This window comes from Saccopteryx leptura, chromosome 2 (assembly GCF_036850995.1).
Source record: "Saccopteryx leptura isolate mSacLep1 chromosome 2, mSacLep1_pri_phased_curated, whole genome shotgun sequence".
Classification (NCBI taxonomy): domain Eukaryota; kingdom Metazoa; phylum Chordata; class Mammalia; order Chiroptera; family Emballonuridae; genus Saccopteryx; species Saccopteryx leptura.
The window spans coordinates 59,592,101-59,612,137 of record NC_089504.1 but is presented as its reverse complement, the minus strand read 5'-3'; the positions used below and the strand labels follow the sequence as shown (position 1 = coordinate 59,612,137).

Here is a 20,037-nt window from a genome sequence, read left to right as displayed (position 1 = left end):
GCTTTACACATATTAACTCATTTAATACTCAAACAACCTCAAGAGTTTGTTATTATTATCACTCTTGTTTTTCAGGGGCGGAAACCAAAACCCAGAGAGTTTAGTTATCTTGCCCGAAGTTGCAGAGTTGCATGTGGTAGAATTACAGAGAAGCCAGGCAGTCCACCTCAGTGTGGAGCTTTTAATCACTCTGCAGCCTGCCGTAGGCGTTCCGCTGAGTCTCTGCAGGGACGTTGCAGGGATAGGGCCCAATGCCCCCCCCCCCCCCCCAGTAAAGAGAGCCCCTCCGCTTTTATCTATTTTAATTACTGAGCTCCTGGGTTTTCATTTGAACACCGAGGTCTGTGACTACAAACAAGTCTGAATAAAATCACGGACTCACAAGGTAGAGTTCCTCCTACGCTAATATTCTATGAATTTAGCCTTTTGATTAGTGAATAAAACCCAACAGTATGCCATGGGCAGAACAACCAGTAACCTTGTAACTGTGTTTGTTGGTAGGAAATACCTGAGTTCTGGGTTCACTGGACTCCAAGGTTTCTGACTCAAACGTCTGTTTCTGAAGCGTCTTGTGAAAATCTTTTCGGGATCCCGTCTTTTTAAAACCACAAATCTCCGAACTTCCTTGGTATCTTTATTGTTATTGTGAGAGAGAGCAAGAGCAAGAAAGAGAGAGGCAAAATCATTAGATTAAAAGTAAAAGTAATGGCTTAAGCATTGACTTGGTGCTAAAAAGTCTTGCAAAGAGAGGACCAATTGTAATTCCTCACATCTAATTATGCACCTAGTACAAGGCTCTCTTGTAATCAGACACAAACTTGCCTCCTGGCTGGCTCATTATTAAAGGCAGGACTGGCCTGGGAAAATGCCACTTCAGAGGTGCGGTCATTTCAGCTGTGGGGCATTTGGCTCCAAGTTGAAACTAAACTATGACTCTGGCATAAGAAACTGGAATAAATCTAGCAATGTGCACAAGCAGCAAATATAGGTCATTTGAAGACAAAAAAAATAGAGAAAGACATTTAATCTCCACATCAATGTTTTTAATAATGAATCAAAAATGCAGGACATGATTATGAAAAAATAGAAATAAATGACTTATACACTAAAAATCTCTGATAACATCCTCAATCCCCACTCCATGTACTCCATTAAAATGATATTTTAAAAAATGTGTAGCCGACAATCAAAACAGCATGGTATTGGCAGAAAAATAGACACTCAGACTAATGAAACAGAATAGAAAGTCCAGAAATAAAACCACATATATATGGTCAAATAATTTTCAATAAAGGGGCCAACAACACACAATGGAGAAAAGAAAGCCTCTTTAACAAATGGTGCTGGGAAAACTGGAAAGCCACATGCAAAAGAATGAAACTCGACTACAGTTTGTCCCCTTGTACTAAAATTAATTCAAAATGGATCAAAGACCTAAATATAAGACCTGAAACAATAAAGTACATAGAAGAAGACATAGGTACTAAACTCATGGACCTTGGTTTTAAAGAGCATTTTATGAATTTGACTCCAAAGGCAAGAGAAGTGAAGGCAAAGATAAATGAATGGGACTACAGACTAAGAAGTTTTTGCTCAGCAAGAGAAACTGACAACAAAATAAGCCAACTAAATGGGAAGTGATATTTTCAAACAACAGCTCAGATAAGGGCCTAATATCCAAAATATACAAAGAACTCATAAAACTCAACAACAAACAAACAAACAATCCAATAAAAAAATGGGAAGAGGACATGAACAGACACTTCTCCCAGGAAGAAATACAAATGGTCAACAGATATATGAAAAGATGCTCATCTTCATTAGTTATTAGAGAAATGCAAATCAAAACTACAATGAGATACCACCTCACACCTGTTAGATTAGCTATTATCAACAAGACAGGTAATAGCAAATGTTGGAGAGGCTGTGGAGAAAAAGGAACCCTCATTCACTGTTGGTGGGAATGTAAAGTAGTACAACCATTATGGAAGAAAGTATGATGGTTCCTCAAAAAACTGAAAATAGAACTACCTTATGATTCAGCAATCCCTGTACTGGGTATATACCCCCAAAACTCAGAAACATTGATATGTAAAGACACATGCAGCCCCATGTTCATTGCAGCATTGTTCACAGTGGCCAAGACATGGAAACAACCAAACAGCCCTTCAATAGATGACTAGATAAAGAAGATGTGGCACATATACACTATGGAATACTACTCAGCCATAAGAAATGATGACATTGGATCATTTACAACAAAATGGTTGGATCTTGATAACATTATATGGAGTGAAATAAGTAAATCAGAAAAAAAAAAGAACTGCATGATTCCATACATAAGTGGGACATAAAAATGAGACTAAGAGACATGGACAAGAGTGTGGTGGTTGGGGAGGGGGGGAAGGAGAGGGAGGGAGAGGGGAAGAGCGAGGGGGAGGGGTACAAAGAAAACTAGATAGAGGGTGATGGAGGACAATCTGACTTTGGGTGATGTTATGCAACATAATTGATTGACAAGATAACCTGGAGATGTTTTCTTTGAACATATGTACCCTGATTTATTGATGTCACCCTATTAAAATTAATAAAAAATTATAAAAAAATGTGTAGCTATGGAAAGGGTTTAAAATGTAATGTCTAAGATTGTTACTGGGGAAAGAAATTAGATCATAATTTCATAACGAGAAGAGCAAACAGGTCTAAGTTTGTCAAATAACTACAGAAAGCAACGTGTGTATTCCCCATTTTTATGACTCAAAGGCTTCCTGGAAAACATGCTGCAAAGTCAACAGCACAGACACACACCCATATGGTTTTATTGCCCACACTGTTAGAAAAACCACCGGGCAAGTCGAGAGAGGAACATGAAACGGGTTAGGATTTATTAGGCAGAGCAAATGGCAGAAAGAAAAAGCAGGAGATGTAGGCGTGCCACTAGCAATTATTCAAATACAGAGTTTATAACTCTTTGGGAGGAGTGAGGTATGGGTTATACACAGTGGCACGCATAGAACAAGTGTTCCATATTATACTCTAAAGATGAGCAATTTGTTCTGAGTAAATGAAGACAAGAAATAGCCTAAAAGAGATACATGAGAGGCTTGGTGACGAGTTCAGGTCAAATCAGGGTTTCCTGTGAATGGCCATCTTTCATGTTTCTCGGCCACTTGCACTGCCCTGACCCAACCTGCCCAGATGGGGCTGGGTGAGCAACAGGCCAAAATGAGGAACTGAAAAAAATAAGGAAATGTAAAAGCTATACTCTGAATAAGGAAATAAGACTAAACATTCAGAAAGGATTTTCAGAGAAATATCCAGTGCAACTTCTGGTTTGAGATTCCTGAACATCAAAAAAATAAATAAAATTTAAAATATTAATCATATTGTTCATAATCATCAATTAATAAAAAGTACTTTGGAGAACCCTTTCAAACAACTCCTCAAAGTAATAATTATTTGAAATATTTAAGAAAATGATTTTGGTTCCCGTTGCTCTAAGTGTGCAGACGATAGTGGTAAAAAAAAACAAAAGAGTAGGTATACATGTGACCAAACTTTATATTATAATATCTGTTTCTATTTTCCAACACAGATCTTTGACAGGGAGCCTCCCATGAGATTCCATAAACTTGTTAGCATCTTAAAAGTTATTCTCACCAATATAAATTTAGGCAGCAATATGTATGTGTGTGCTGGGTATCACATGACTTTTGGACTCTCCATAAGGGTGAAAAGCAACAGCATTATATGATCTAATATTCTGGGGAAAAAGCCACCCAACTCTAAGTAGTGGCAAATATAGGCAAGTATTAAGTTGCATCCTAAGATTATACTATCCCAAGTGACAGCATGCTGAATCAGTGTTCCTTTTTCCTGAAAAATACTGTTTTAAGGAGGAAAAGAAATTCCCTGAGGAATTAACTAACATGAATTCATTCTAAGACTGAAAGCAAACGGTGAGTTAAAATTCAAATTTCAGGCCCTGGCTGGTTGGCTCAGTGGTAGAGCGTCGGCCTGGCATGCAGGCATCCCTGGTTCGATTCCCGGCCAGGGCACACAGGAGAAGTGCCCATCTGCTTCTCCACCCCTCCCCCCTCCTTCCTCTCTGTCTCTCTCTTCCCTTCCCGCAGCCAAGGCTCCATTGGAGCAAAGATGGCCCAGGCGCTGGGGATGGCTCTGTGGCCTCTGCCTCAGGCGCTAGAATGGCTCTGGTTGCAACAGAGCAATACCCCAGATGGGCAGAGCATCGTCCCCTGGTGGGCATGCTGAGTGGATCCCAGTCGGGCGCATGTGGGAGTCTGTCTGACTGCCTCCCATTTCCAACTTCAGAAAAATAAAATAAAATTAAAATTTCACACTTTAGTATCTGAAAGCAAACAGTGAATTAAAATTAAAATTTCACACTTTAGTACCTGCCTTTTATCTTTCTTAGGACTTGTACACTGCAAAGGGAACTGATGTCAAAGGTTTGGTCACAGGCCTCTTTAAGGAAACCTGCTCAGGCCACAGAAATAAAAATCAGGAAGCAGCCTAGTTTAAGACTGTCACTTAATCTAAGCCTTGGTAACCAGAACTATATTTGTTTTGCCTTTGTCTCTTGTCTCATAAAATGTACCATTTCCAAGAGTGTTTCCTTCTAAGTGTACAACACGCACGAACACAGACACTCACACAATTACAGATGGTGCCTGCCTCCATCATCCTCAAGTCACTTCTCTCTGAGCTTCTGTTCCTGCATAAGGTGAGACATGCACCTAACACAGATTCGAAGATATTTCTCCCAGGTTTAAGATTTTATGATAGCTCCTACACTATATCTGAAAAAATTCAAATCAAAATTTTCTTTTCAAAAGATGCTTCAATCTGGAGAAAATAATATTTACTCAGCAATTATTCTTTTGCCATTTTATGCAAATAGAGGTCTTCTTTCCTTTTTTGTCCTCTGTTTTGTTAGAATGTTTTCTGGAGTTCTTTACATGGACCCCAAAGACACTGAAAAATGAGTATTTAAAAAAATGAGTTACAGAATGGTGTTAAAAATTTGTTTCACAATATATACTCTCTAATCCTGTGTCTATGATAGTCCTTAGGCTTTTTGGTATGAAAAGCATTAAGACCAGTGTATTCTGTAGCTATGTGTTTGAAACCAGAGTCATGGCCCCTATGCAAAGATGACATGCAAAGTCGTGAAGCGTCCTATACTGGCTCTGGCCAGTTGGCTTAGTGGTAGAGCATTGGTCCCGTGTGTGGATGTCCTGGGTTTGATTCCCGGTCAGGGCACACAGAAGAAGTGATCATCTACTTCTTCACCCCTCTGCCTCTTCTCTCTCTCTTCCCACCCCACAGCCGTGGCTCGATTAGTTCGAGTGAGTTGGCCTTGGGCGCTGAGGATGGCTCCGTGGTCCCTTCCTCAGGCGTTAAAAAAAAAAAAGGCTCAGTTGCTGAGCAACAGAGCAACAGCCCCAGATGGGCAGAGCATCACCCCCTAGTGGGCTTGCTGGGTGGATCCTGGTCAGGGCACATGCAGGAGTCTGTCTCTCTGCTTCCCCTCCTCTCATTAAAAACAAAAGAAAAGAAACCAGAGCAAACTTTGTTTCCCTTCCTCATTCTGGGTTTAGCACTTATTTCCCCACTTAAAATATCAGAAAGTTGCCCAGCTCCTTGGTGCAGTGAGGGCAGAGCTGGCTGGGGAGGGGAGGAGGAGGACTGGCAAGCTTGTAAAGATGGCTCACTTCAGAAGTGCCAGCAACCAAAGGCAGACACCACCGCTCGGTAGGTAGTGAAACTGCTGGCTGAGGGCCACGGGTTACCAGAGTCCCAGCCTCATCACCCCACCCCCGGGCCACAGAGCCAAATCAAGCCGTGGTCCTGTTGAGCCTATCTGCAGATAGGCCAAGTGGTGGAAAGACTATCCTCGTGAAAGGGACACAACTGATTGCTTCTCAAGAGGACTGCATTCCCTTTCCTCAAACACTGTGCTCCACACCTGGGGACTATTCAAACACCAAACGTATTGTGAGAGCATGCTCTTTAGAGGCAGTGTGGTAGAAGAGACAGAATTTCCAGACCTGGTTCAGATGCTGGCTCCCTGCATACTACTGGCTAGGAGACCTTGGGCAAGTGACTCCATCGCTCAGAGCCACAGTGTCTTCAAGTGTAAAATGGGAAAAACATTCCTCTTTTGAAGGCTTATTGTGAGAACTAGAATAAATATGTGCCTTTTCATCTTTTTTCTCTTCCCTTTCCCATACCTTTTCCCTTTCCCTCCCCTCCCTTCCTGTACAATGTGGCACTAAAACCATCAGAAAAAGGTAGCCCTCCATGCCAGGGGAGTGGGGTGTGGGGAGGGTAGGTGAGGAAACCCAGAGTGGGAAATTGAAGGCCAAACATTTAAAAGATTTAAAAGGGCTGCTTGGCATGGAGAATCGGAACCTATGTGGTGTGGGGAGGGTGTCCAGACCTGGGGCAGCCCGGCATGTGATAACAGAGCCTGAGCAAAATGAGGGGGCCTGCACCTGGAGGTAAAGCCTGCCGTTAGAGGTCAAAGGCAAGGCAAGGTCACAGGGTGTCTCTGCAGAGGAATGGCCTGGCACTAAGTGTCAGTAAAGGCCGAAGAGGGCACGCCTGGTGCACGTGTCAGAACATGAGGACGAGAGCAACTGTATGGGGATGGAGAGGTGTTGACAATGGTTACACAGAAGAGAACTCACCAAGAAGTAAACATATTAAGGACAATGGGAATCAGACTGTTCACTATCTGAGAAGCTAGTTAAAACTATGGAGAAAAATAAAACTAGAATAAATACTGTGGTGTTCAATTGGGATAGCACACATTGACATGAACACATAGCCTTCAGCGCATGCACGTGCGCGCACACACACACATGCACACACATATACACAGCTCTATTCACTGAGAAGAAACAGGAAGAGCAACACCTTAATAGCAACGAGCACAGCCAACATCTACATCTTGGCTTCTAAGTACCATTTTCCACTAAAAGGAATAAGAACTTCTTGGAGAAATGACCAGGAGTGAGGAAAGGAAAGTGTAAGATCAGCCTGGAATATACTGTGGCAGAAAGCAAGGACGTGATCAATGACTGTTAGGGACATGTAAAAAAAAGACATAAGAACCAGGTGAAGGGATTCATACTGGTCAAATACAGGACAATTTGAACATGAAAATAAGTGATAGAAATTGATTAAAACATGGAAACTATAACTCCATATTTATACAAATAAACTGAAAGTTTGATGAAGAATAGGGCATTAACAATAAACCCAAAGTGGAGCGACTTTCTAACAAATATCTGGTACGTGATCTCAAGATCATGAAAAGTCAAGGAAATACCGAGGAACTAACCATTCCAGAGTAAACAGGACTATGACATGTATAACCTAATGCAACACATGACTTTGAACTAGCTCTTTTTGCTTTAAAGGGCCTTCTTGGCCCGTTGTGTGGGGTCTGAGGATTAGATTGTAATAATAAATCAACATTAATTTCCTAAATGTGTTTTATAGTAATTATGATGGAAAAAGTCTTTGTAAGAGTTACACATGAAAATATTCAGCAGTAATGGAGAATTAGGTCAACAATTTAGTCCGTACTATACTTGCAAGTTTTCTGTATATTTGAGATTGTTTCAAAATAAAAAAAATATATGTTGTGTCTAGCATTGTAATAAAGACTGGTAGTGGGTCCTATTTGCCAACCATGCATCTATTCTGCAGCTGCTATGAGGTAGGAGCTGCCGTGCTCAGGCCTCTGAGCGATTCACTGTACCTCCTAGCCTACTAACCTTTGGCTTGGTTGGTGGCTACCAATGATTCACTGGTATAGGTGGGGCAACTTTGTAGTATGATCCCTCCAGAGCACCCTGTGGATCAGGCCAAGAATTTGGATGTGCTATCATCCTTAGCTGACTTCTGCTTCCCTATTTTTCTTCCCTTCCTTATTGGCTTTTTCTAAAGAGCATGCTCTTGAAAACCACATGCACCTGAATCCCTGTCTCAGGCTCAGCTCCTAGGGAATCTCAACTAAGACAACTGAAAACCATATCAATAAATAATAGCTATCAAATACAACAGCATCAAAGATAATACAATCAGATGCAATACCAATGCATGTATTATAGATCTATAATAGATACACTTATTTTATGGATATGTTGAATTTAAAGTCTCCTAACACCTTATTTCTGCCGGGCTACATTATTTTTATATAGGATGTTTACTTTCTTATACAAAAAGGTAGAACTCTGAAAAGTGATCCCTTTAAGATTTCACTTGTAGATTTCTCCTCCCAAAATACAAACACCAGAGCGAGGCTATTGTCCTGATTAAACTTGTTCTATTCTACCTCTTCCAGGGATTTCCTTTTCTAGATGCTGCTAAAACTATGGATTTGGGGACTCAAGTTTTCTGATGTCTTAGTAGAGTGGTTCTCAATGAGGATAGTTGATGTTTCCCTTTTTGATGGTCTCAATGACTGTGGTATGCTACTACATTTCATATCCTGCAATGCATTGGGGCATCATATATAATGAAGGATCATTCCACATTCAGTATCCAACACAACTATCGAATGTCCTGTTGGACATTTATGGAGATGAGAAAGCAGTCTGTAAATAGCTGAGCCAAATCGCTATACCACTTTTCAAATAAATGCAAAGTATTTTTGCATTGAATTTTTCAGGGAAACAACTACCATGTAAATGTAGGGGAAATTAAACTTTGTGCTGATTTGAGTTCTACCAAGAGGTTTCCCCATTTTAAAAAAATTGCATTTCTGACAGTAATACTGGGTGTGGCATTTGAATCACCCATACAATACGCTTGTTACAGTCTGCTTTTGTAGGTGTTATGTTCACAGCCATTTTTCCTGCAGGTGCAAACAGCTACGTTATTATGCTCTCTGGTGCACCTGTGTCCAGGCATTTGCACATATTTGCCTACATGCTATTTTATATATTATGTTTCTTTTATTTCTCCTTTATCGTATAACAGTTGGGACATTTTATCAACTTCTGAGAATGAGAAAGTTTGTGGGTTATAAAGGTAGTATTATAAAATATTTGTTACACAGAAAGACAGTGTTGGGTCTGATCAATCTGAGAATCCTTATCTTAAAGCAACATGATATAGATATTTGCTTATTAAAGTTCTTCCATTCATCAAATGTATTAAAGTATTTCCTGAGAATAAGGCACCAAAGAGGATGCAGACAGGAAGACACAAGAATCCTGCTCTAAAGGCGTCCTTGTCCTTAGTTTAGTGAGAAAGATCACATATTTAACAGGGGAGATAAAAATTTAGACAAGTAACTAGAATGTAATGTAGAGTATGACAAAAGTTTCTAAGAGAAAGAAAAACAACATGCTTTGAAAATCCACAGTAAGGGAGTAATTATTCCTGGCCAGGTCAGGGAAGGCTTTTATTTTTTTTATGACACAGAGAGAGACAGAGAGAGGGAGAAACAGGGACAGACAGACAGGAATGGAGAGAGATGAGAAGCATCAATTCTTCGTTGTGGCTCTTTAGTTGTTCATTGATTGCTTTCTCATATGTGCCTTGACTGGGGGGCTATAGCAGAATAAGTGACCCCTTGCTCAAGCCAGCAACCTTGGACTCATGCCAGCGACCTTGGGCTTCAAGCCAGCAACCTTTGGGCTCAAGCCGGTGACGATGGAGTCATGTCAATGATCTCATGCTCAATCCACTGATCTCGTGCTCAAGCTGGTGAGCCCTCGCTCAAGCTGGATGAGCCTGTGCTCAAGCCAGTGACCTCGGGGCTTTGAACCTGGGTCCTCTGTGTCCCAGTCCGATGCTCTATCCACTGCACTACTGCCTGGCCAGGCAGCCCTGACCTTTGAGTTGGAATTCAGTGGGTGTGGATTTGTGGGACAGGGAGTCTGCATGTAACGGGTGGAGAGTGTCTCAGTGATATCCACAGCTGGATTGCTCTTTGTAACCTCATAGGGTGGTAAGCCTGGTTTGCTTTCCACACTTTTAGAAAGCAAATAGCTAAGCACCTTGACAGCTAGCACAACAGATGCATGTCATAATAAGCAATTATTGATCAGGGAGACATTTTTATGGTGTTTTGGGAGTAACTGAATTATATGCACTCATGTGTTTGAATTTTAATTGTTTACCAGTTCATGGGGAGTAAAATATGGCATAATAAAACAAATGATACTCCATTCCTTGATATCCTAGCTCTCCTTGAGTATGACCTTCCTTCAGAACTATCTTAATCAGCTAAGATGAAAGACAAAGTATAAGGGCTTTTATGATGCTGCTCATAACGCTCATTATATGTTTCACTGTGGCTATGGATAATACACCAAGAACAAATAGCATGTAAACAAGTTTAATTACTTAAGAGTTCTACTCTCCATGAAGACATTGAACACATTCTTCAGTTAATGACTTTAGCTCATTTAGAGAAAATGAGAGAGGATATAATGCTAAAAGTATTTAATGTCACCCAAAGGATGCCAGCAAACACCAAGCCATATAAAATTATCAAAATGTATGAAAGATGGGATAAACAGGTAACCATAGCACCATTCTATTCATCAGATCAATGGTCATTTTCAAAAGTCATGGAGGGAAAAGCACTATTATTTTTAGGGCAAGGACACCAAACTTTGCACTAAATAAATAAAAGATGAAGTGGAATTCATTCAAGGTGTTTTCCAGTGTAAGAAACACAAACATTTCAAGTAGAAAAAATATATTTACCCTCCAAAAGAGATCATGTATTTTGTGTTTCTGTGTAGTTTAATCTTTCTCTATTGAGTTAAAAAGAAAATCTGAAACTTCCCTCTATCCTTCATGGGTGGTATTATTTGTCTGATTTAAGAGTCTCAATTATAGGACTTGAGTGGCAAATGCTCTATAGAATTATAGAGTGGGAGGGAATAGAAATGGCCATTACTCCACTCCCCTGCCCCCTAAGTGGGATTCAAAGCTATTATCACAGATAGCAAGGACATAAAAGACTAACCCTGGATATTATAGAGAAATGTAATATCAGCAAGGAGATAATTAAGGAATAAAAGAGCTAACTAAATCAGTGTTTGCATGGTTGTGGATGGCAAAGATGTATCCATAGAAGGCAAAATGTCTTCATTAAGTACGGTCCTCTAAGGCAGTTTTTTTCTCCCACATTTAAATATATGGGATAGAGTTTTGGTTCATTCCCTTGAAATGCTAATATAAGTGCTTTTTCTTTTTTCTTTTTTTGTGACAGAGACAGAGAGAGACACAGAGAGAGGGACAGACAGACAGAAAGGGAAAGAGATGAGAAGCATCAATTCTTTGCAGCACCTTAGTTGTTCAGTGATTGCTTTCTTCTATGTGCCTTGACCAGGGGGTTCCAGTAGAGCGGGTGACCACTTGCTCAAGCAGCGACCTTGGGCTCAAGCCAGGGACCATGGGGTCATGTCTATGATCCCACGCTCAAGCCTGCACCCAGTGCTTAAGCTGGTGAGCCTGCACTCAAGCTGGATGAGCCTGGGATCAAGCCAGCGACCTTGGGTTTCGAACCTGGGTCCCCTGGGTCCCAGTCTGATGCTCTATCCACTGTGCCACTGGTCCGGCTATAGGAGCTTTTTCTGAAGTCTTCAGAAAATCTTATTTCACTTGGGAGGAACATTTTAGATGATTTGAAACTAGATAAGCCCTAAAGTATAAATCTTATGATTTTCCAAGTCTTATCTTTATTCTACTTTATTTCATGAATATATAAATTATAGTACCTATGATATGACAATCTACCTTGTATTATTAAATTAATCTTTAATAATACTGAGTTGTCCTTTGTTTCTTCCCTTTGTATATAAGATGTTCCTAATAGGTATAATTTAAATAATTTGTCAGTTGAGAAAGAACCATTAAATCTTATTCTGTAATGATATTTAATAAATATCATAAATAGTAACTAATATTTATTGAATTATATGCCAAAGATCTACTAAGTGCTTTATATATTATTTTATTTATTGCATAAAACAAAACTTGTGCGGTAGGCACTATTCTGATTTCTATTTCCTAAAGAGGAGATTTACGCACAAAGAAATAATTTGCGTTAGGTCACATAGCTAGTAAGTATTGGTGCCATGACTTGAATGTATTCATTGAATAAAGCATCATATTTCTCCCTGGAGGGAAATTAACCCACTATGTTTTGGCCTTAAAATTCTTCTCTAAAATATCAAAAGTGTAAACTTTTTACTTTTCCAAAGAATTGTAATCCTTCCCACAACGAAGTCTAGAGATCATAAGTCCATCCTAAGGGAGGTGCCTGAAGGCATATCTGGAAGTTGTCATGTTTGTGCCACATTTTAGTTCAGTTCCACAGTATTATTTTAAATGTGTTCCTCAGTGACAATGTAATATCATCTTATAAAGGAAATAACCCAATCCTCCAGTTTGTACACCACATCCTGCATGTCTCATACCACTTTTTCATGGCCTTTTAATATATTGGTCTCTATGCTATAGTGGAATCATTGGTTTTGCATCAGAGTAAAATAAAATAAACCAATCACATTTGGACATTAAAAAAAGCACTATGATGCTCCAGAGAAACCACCATTCTGTAATACAGTATCATAAACCACAGCAAAGCAATAGGCCTCACATTTAACAAGTAATTAGTTAATGCCAGGCACTATCCTAGATTTCTATTCAGTGATTTTGAAGTACATTGTAATTCATCCTTTTATGATTACAGTTCTTTGAGTTTTGACAAATGCATACAGTTGTGTAACAACCACTACAATGATGATATTGAACAGATCCAGCACCCTCCCTCACCAAATTCTCACATTCACGTTTGCAGCCAACCAGCCAACCCTTCACTACCCCCAGACTCTGGCGACCGCTCATCCCTTTTTCGTTCCGAGAGCTTTGATGTTTTCAGAATGTCATATAAATGAAGTCACACAGTTATCTTTTTTTTGTTTGACTTGTTTCACTTAGCATAAAGCAGCTGAGATTCATCTAGGTCATTGCATGAATCAGTAATCTGTGCCATTTTATTGGACTTCAGGTTGTATAGTAAGTGTTGTATATTTAACTGGAATTTTAAAAGAGACAAGGGAAGACTTAGTGATAGCACTAAGACAAAAACTTAGTGATAGCAAACAGTATTTAGAGAGTAGGTATAAACTCCCAGCAGAAAATGATAACTAGAATAAAATTGGAAAAATTTATATTTTATTTTAGTCAATAATATCCAGAATTGGCAAGGATTTGGGGGGAAGGGCCCTCCAGCTAGTGATAGAGTGAATTAGCACAACTTTTTTGGAGAAAAAACTTGGCAGTACTTATCAGAATATACATGTGCACTGGTTCCATTTCTACCTTCAGAACTGTTCACACACATGTATAGAGGCAAATCTGCAGAGATGTGCATTGTGGTATTATCTGTAACTGTAAAAATGATGACAACCACAATGTCCATCACTAGAGAAAGAGTCAATAATTTATGATATATTTTTTCACCCCTGGATTACCAAGCAGCCTTTTTAAAAGAAATAAATATATCTCTAATATGGAAAGATGTCAAAGATATTATTAAAGAGAAATAAATATACTTGCAGGGCATTTGGTCCTGTCCAAAGCATCCACAAAGACATTTAACCCACACCAAAAGGTCCTAGATATTGGTCTAGTTCCAAATGACCATGCTTAGAAAATGTCCCTGGATTCAAAGACCCTATAAGATTTACTTTTACTACAAGTTGATTTCTTAACAGGATTCTTACATAAAAAATGCTATCATTTTATATTTGTGCAATAATTGTGTTGTGGCCATATCACCAATAATAAATAACCCTTTTGGCCTCAGTAGTTTAGTTAGTAATGGTACATGTAGTCAGGTAGATAGTGTGGACCATGTATGTAAATATGTATTACATATATACACATTTATGTAAAAATATAAATATTCATATATATTTGTGAGGGCATGAAAAGAAGGTCTGGAAGGCTACACAGCAACCTCTATGCAGTTAAGAGTAGGTTGAGGCCTGACCTGTGGTGGCGCAGTGGATAAAGCATCGACCTGGAAACGCTGAGGTCGCCGGTTCAAAACCTTGGGCTTGCCTGGTTAAGGCACATATGGGAGTTGATGCTTCCTGCTCCTCCCTCCCCCTTATCTCTCTCTCTCTCTCTCTCTCTCTCTCTCTCTCTCTCCTCTCTGAAAATTAATTAAAAAAAAAAGAGTAGGTTGAAGGGAAGACCAAGGAGCAAGTGAATGTGAGACAAGAGACTAGCTTTGTACTTAATATAATACATACATTTCTATCTTTATTTCATTTATTTCAAAACAAGCATGTATTATTTGTCATATAAAAGAAAAACCAAGTTTGAAGGAGAGTTAATTAATCACTATCAATTGTCCAGCAACCCCTATTGCATCCTCCTCTAACTTCCCAGCCAGCCTGTAAAGACATAGAAAAAATGGAAACTCACTAAAACTTACATGTAACTTAATGCCTAAATCTGGACAGAATCTCTGTGGATTAGATGGAGCTAGAAATTTCTTCCTGTCAGTCCCTGAACAGCGTCTAGACTAGCCAGAAGTCTGAACTCTCCTCCTCCATTGTAGTGGCTTGCCTATGAAGGCACTCTCAGGTTCCACCTGCTTTAACTCATATGAACCACAACCAGAACCACCACTTTCCACGCCTTTCTCTTTCTGCCATCATTCTGCAACCACACAGAAACAACTCACAGAAAGCAAAAGAGCTGAAATGAATATATGGGTGGAAGATGAAGGGTGTCTGGCAGTAGTGTATTGGATCCTCCCCACAAATAAAATAGTATGTACATGGGGGCAAAATGACCCCTGGGAGGAGTGTGTGCTAGAAACCGTAGCTTTCATGTTCAATGTATCAGATTCAGAGTACCAGAGAATCAAACAGTGGGATAGACAAAGGCGCTTCCTCAGTAAAACATGGCTCAGAGCTTGCCAGGAACTAACAGTGCATTTCAAGTTGCACACTTCTACCGGTCCATTAGCTAATTTCTGGGAAAGGAATTGATCTATTACACAAGAGTGCAGATAATGAGGCCAATGGCAATCCCCTTCCCCAGTATGTTGTTAAACATAAAATTAAAACAGATATTGCTTTGTTATTTTTTAAAAATGCAACAAACTAGCATAGAATAAATACATAGATAACCATAGTTTCCACAGAAGAGATAAAAACAAGCAGGGATGCATAAAGAAACAAAAGCACCAAAATGGCAAATGGTATGGATTAACATTTTAATCCAAAATTCTTAGTAAAGAATATCAGGTTTGTGAATAAAATTTTAAGCATAACAGCAAAAATAGTAATCATAAGGAAAATTGTCTATATAAATTTTATTACATAAATAATTCTGAAAAGAAAAAAAATTCTGAATGTTAAAATATATAAACAATTTCAAAAGACATAAAGCATACTGGGTAAGGAATTTGTTATATAGAATAGACAAAAACCCTAAAGACAAATAAGACCATAAATATATGCAAAAAGGTACCCAATCTAATAATTAAATAAAAGTCAGCCTTTATGTAATTAAGCTGGAAATTTATTAAAAGATAACATCCAATATTCTTGAGGATTCATGCATATATTGTTTATAATTTTTCTAATATTTTCAAATCTTTAAATTCGTGCATATCCTTAGACACAGAAAATCGTCTTACAAAAGTTTATTCAAAAGGAAAAAAATCATAGATGTGAACAAGGGTATTGCTATATTAGGGCATAACAATGAAAAAAGCAAATCATTTAAATGTTAAAATTGGTTAAATGAATTTTGGTTTGAATATATTATGGAACCACTAAAATTGGGTTGAGGAAGAATATTTAATAGAAAAGGAATATATTTACCACTTACTGTAAAAATTGAAAAAAGCATGTTATCAAATACTACTATAATCTGTTCTAGTATATATATACAAATATATATATATATACAAAGAAACATGATTCAACATAAAATGTTAATGATGATTATTTGTCTATGGTGAAACTGAATGATTTTTGTTTTCTCCTTTTATTTTCCTATGCAGTAATTGCTGAAATTTCTCTAAAAATTTCATGAGAGAATTCAGCGCTCTGAAAATAATCCTTTTCTCTTAAGTTTGTGCAAGATAGAAAAAAGAAATATTGCAATGGGAATTGCAATGAAACTCAACTTCAAGAATGAAATAAATGGGAATAAAAAAGTGCAGTGTCCTAAATAGCAAATAAAAACCAAATGTAGTAAAATGGACCTTTCCATTTACTGTTTCTTTTCAGATTTTCTCAGAACCTTAACATTGGAAAGTATCTCTAATTATAACATATATAAGCTTGAGAACAACTTGTAATCTTATTTGCCTGGCAAAGTTGGTTTTCCATTCACATTAGAACAGATGATGGATTAGCATCTCATTTCCTCTTTACCTTATAGAAGGGAAGTTTTCTTTTTTTCAGCTATTGAAAATACTATGCATACTGACATTACTCCAAAAAAAAAATCAGTACAATTTTAATGGCACATTTTCAGGATATAGATAAAACCCAAACCCTAAAGTCTTTCATCATCTATCCCACAGAGAAGTAATTCTTACCGGAGTATAGGCAATGTTAGGAATCAGAACTTCAAATTACAGTAGTCTCCCCTTATCCAAGGGACATACTTTCCAGGTGGATGCCTGAAACTGCTGATAGTACCAAACTCTATATATACTATGTTCTTTCCTATGCATACATACTTATGATAAAGTTTAACTTACATATTAAGCACACTAAGGGATGAAAAACAATAATAATAAAATAGAACAACTATAAAATATATGGTAATAAAAGTTCTGTGGATGTGCTCACTCTCTCTCTCAAAATGTCATATTATACTGTCCTCACCCTTCTTGTGATGATTTGAGATGATTTCTATGTGACGAGATGAAGTGAGGTGAACAACATAGGCATTGTGGCGAAGCATTAGGCTACTATGATATGTTACTTGAGCACAAGCACTATCATGAGTTGGTCTGACAACCAAGATAGCAGCTACTGAGTGACTAGCGGGCAGGGAGCATATACAACACGGAGACGCTGGACCAATGGGATGATCCACATCCCGGGTGGAGAGGGACGTTACGAGATTTCATTATGCTACTCAAAATGGTGTGCAATGTAAAACTCATAAATTGTTTATTTCTGGAATTTCCAATTTAATATTTTCAGACTAGAGGTTCACTGCTGGTAACTGAAACTGTGGAGATCAAAACTGCCGATAAAAACGGTCTGTTGTCAAAGGTTCTCTGATGTTTCTCTAATTCTAGTAAGATATGCCCTCCAATCTGCAGACACTCCCCAGACATCTTCCTAATACAATACACATATATCGGATGAGAATTTGAACATGTGCAGATGTTTCTCATGAGAGCGTGCTGTCCTGGTCAGTGGTATAGAGACAAAAGGCTCAGGACAATGTCATAAAACATTTGATTATCTCAGGAGAGAAGAGCTTTTTGGACCAGAAAGCTAGCAATAATTTAGTTCTTGCTCATAAATTTAAATGTTGCCTTTGAATCTCAGGCCAAGTGTCAGTGTACATCCCCATCCCCTAACCCCACTCACACCAGGAATTCATCAGAATGGAAACCAAACAGAAAGCTCTATTCTTTGAGTTTGAAATGTAACTTTCTCCTTAAAGAAGTGAATAAACTGTTGTAAATTCATATAGTTCAATATTAGTCACACAAAAGAAGAAATCAGCTCTCAAGCCACAAAAAGACATGGAGGAACAAGGCAAGACTAAGAAGACAGTTAAAAGATAAGTGGTTGCTGGGGAGGAATGACTGAGTAGAGCACAGGGAATTTTTAGGTCAGTGAAACTATGACTCTGAAATGGCAGATACGTGTCATTATACATTTATCAACACTGTAGAATATAACACACACACACACACACACACACACACACACACACACACACACACACACACCCCTGAGCCCCAATATAAACTATGGGCTTTATTTAATATTAATGTATCAATATTGGCCTAGCAATTGTAAGAAATGTACCACACTTAGGATCCATCCAAGAATGGATAAATCTTTCAGATACAAAAAGTAAAAGAAATTTTATCTGCCCTCTAATCCATAGGCGGGACTTGGTGGACAGGCAAGGGAAGGGAGGGCATGCCCAGAGGGGAAACAGGAGCGAAGGGGTAGAGGTGGAATAGGGAGGAAGAGGAGGCACCCCCAGAGAAAGGAAATGACTCTAGGACTCAAGGGCAATAGGTGTTAATAGACAGAGTGGGACTAGATTATTAAAACCCTTAAAAAGCAAGCAGGTAGAGTTTATACCTGATTTAGTAGGCAGTAGGGAGCCTTAGAAGGTGTTTGAGCGGAGGAGTAATATAAGATACAGCCAATCCTCATTATTCATGAATTTTGTATTTGCAAATTTGCTTACTCACGAACATTTATTTGTAATCCAAAAATCAATATTCATGGTCATTTGGGGATATGTGGAAAAAATTTAAAAACTAAAATAATTAAAATCCAGGATGTTAATAATAGGAAAAACTATTGGGAGGTGGAGGCCAGGAGTTATATAAGAATTCTCAGTACTTAAAAAAAAAATTATTGATTGAATTTAGTGAGAGAGGATGGAACAGAGAATAAGAGAGAGAGAGAGAGAGAGAGAGAGAGAGAAAGAGAGAAAGAGAGAAAGAGAGAGAGAAACATCAATTTGTTGTTCCACTTATTTATGCATTCACTGGTTGATGCCTGTATGTGCCCTGACTAGGGATCAAACCTACAACCTTGGCATATTATGATGCTCTAACCAACTGGAGCTATCTGGCAGGGCAAACTCTTTGTACTTTTTACCCAATTTTTCTGTAAACCTAAAACTGCTCTTTAAAGAAATCTATTAATTAAAGAAATTGAAAAGCTAACAATATAAAATAAATATATATGTAAAGAGGGAAAAAAAGAACTTACTTCTGGTTCACAATTAGCCACTCCCGAACGTAAGTCTGAACACAGTCTCTGACATGAGGGTCCAGTTCAACACTAATGAGATGGAAAATGAAATAAAAACATGTTATTACTGTGTAAAAACCACTAAGCAATCCCTTATCATACCAAGCAGAGAGCATCATGATTTCAAATCCACGTCAAATGAGAGTGCTAGGGGCATTCTAACCCATTCATTTCAAGTGAATTCCTGACGCATAACATTTTTTACTTTGATGAGAAATACATTGGCATTTTATGCTTTGTGGGTTTTCCTTATTACAGAGAATCATGTTCAATCCTACTTATCCCTAAAGGCATTCTGACACAAGACAGGTAGAACTAGCTATAATCACATACAAAACAGGAAAAATTAGTATAAATACCAATTTTTCACAGGGGTAATGTGGGCATATTTTTTGCTCATGTGTAACCTTGTTAGGACATATATGTTTTCCTTTTTGAAAACCATGAAGAACAGTGGTCTTCTACATTGAGGAGTTGACAGGCACTGACTTTGTTGGTGATTATTAATTGGGGTGGTTCTTGTCATATCTACAGAGGAGTCTGTCATGAGAGATACTCTTCAAGTGCTTTAGAGTCTTGAAATCAGAAATAACTAATTTCCCACAGTAGCAAAGTCTTTTTTGCTGTTTTCCCCGATGTTTGGTATTAGAGATAAGCAGATCTAAATACAAGATTTAATTTTCTTGTTTGTAAAAAGGGGATAAGAATAATATTTACCATCTGGGCTTGCTGTTAGTATTAAATGGAATACTGTAAAAGTTAGCCATGTGGTCCCTGGGCCCTGACAGTCTAAATCCAACCCTCAGCCCTATGTGACCTTGGGCCAGTCACTCAACCCCTACTGTGCCTCAGTTTCTCCACCTTAAATTAGTGAAATTAATAGTGGAGCATGTCCTTTAGAGAGCTGTGATGAAGTTTAAATAAATTAGCATGTGAAATGCTTAGAAGAGTATCTAGCACATAATAAGACCTACAT

The 20,037-nt window shown here is 38.4% G+C and overlaps 1 protein-coding gene across 3 annotated transcripts in view; it reads right to left on the bottom strand.

The window, feature by feature from the left end:
- Positions 1 to 20,037, bottom strand: part of DOCK8 (dedicator of cytokinesis 8) — a 246,704-nt gene that overhangs the window by 161,268 nt on the left and 65,399 nt on the right. For all 3 annotated transcript variants that reach the window (XM_066368042.1, XM_066368043.1, XM_066368044.1), the window contains 2 exons: positions 19,020 to 19,091; positions 509 to 632 (listed from right to left, as the gene is read on the bottom strand). In XM_066368042.1, coding sequence (XP_066224139.1) covers positions 509 to 632; positions 19,020 to 19,091 — 196 coding nt within the window. The remainder of the gene's footprint in view (positions 1 to 508; positions 633 to 19,019; positions 19,092 to 20,037) is intronic.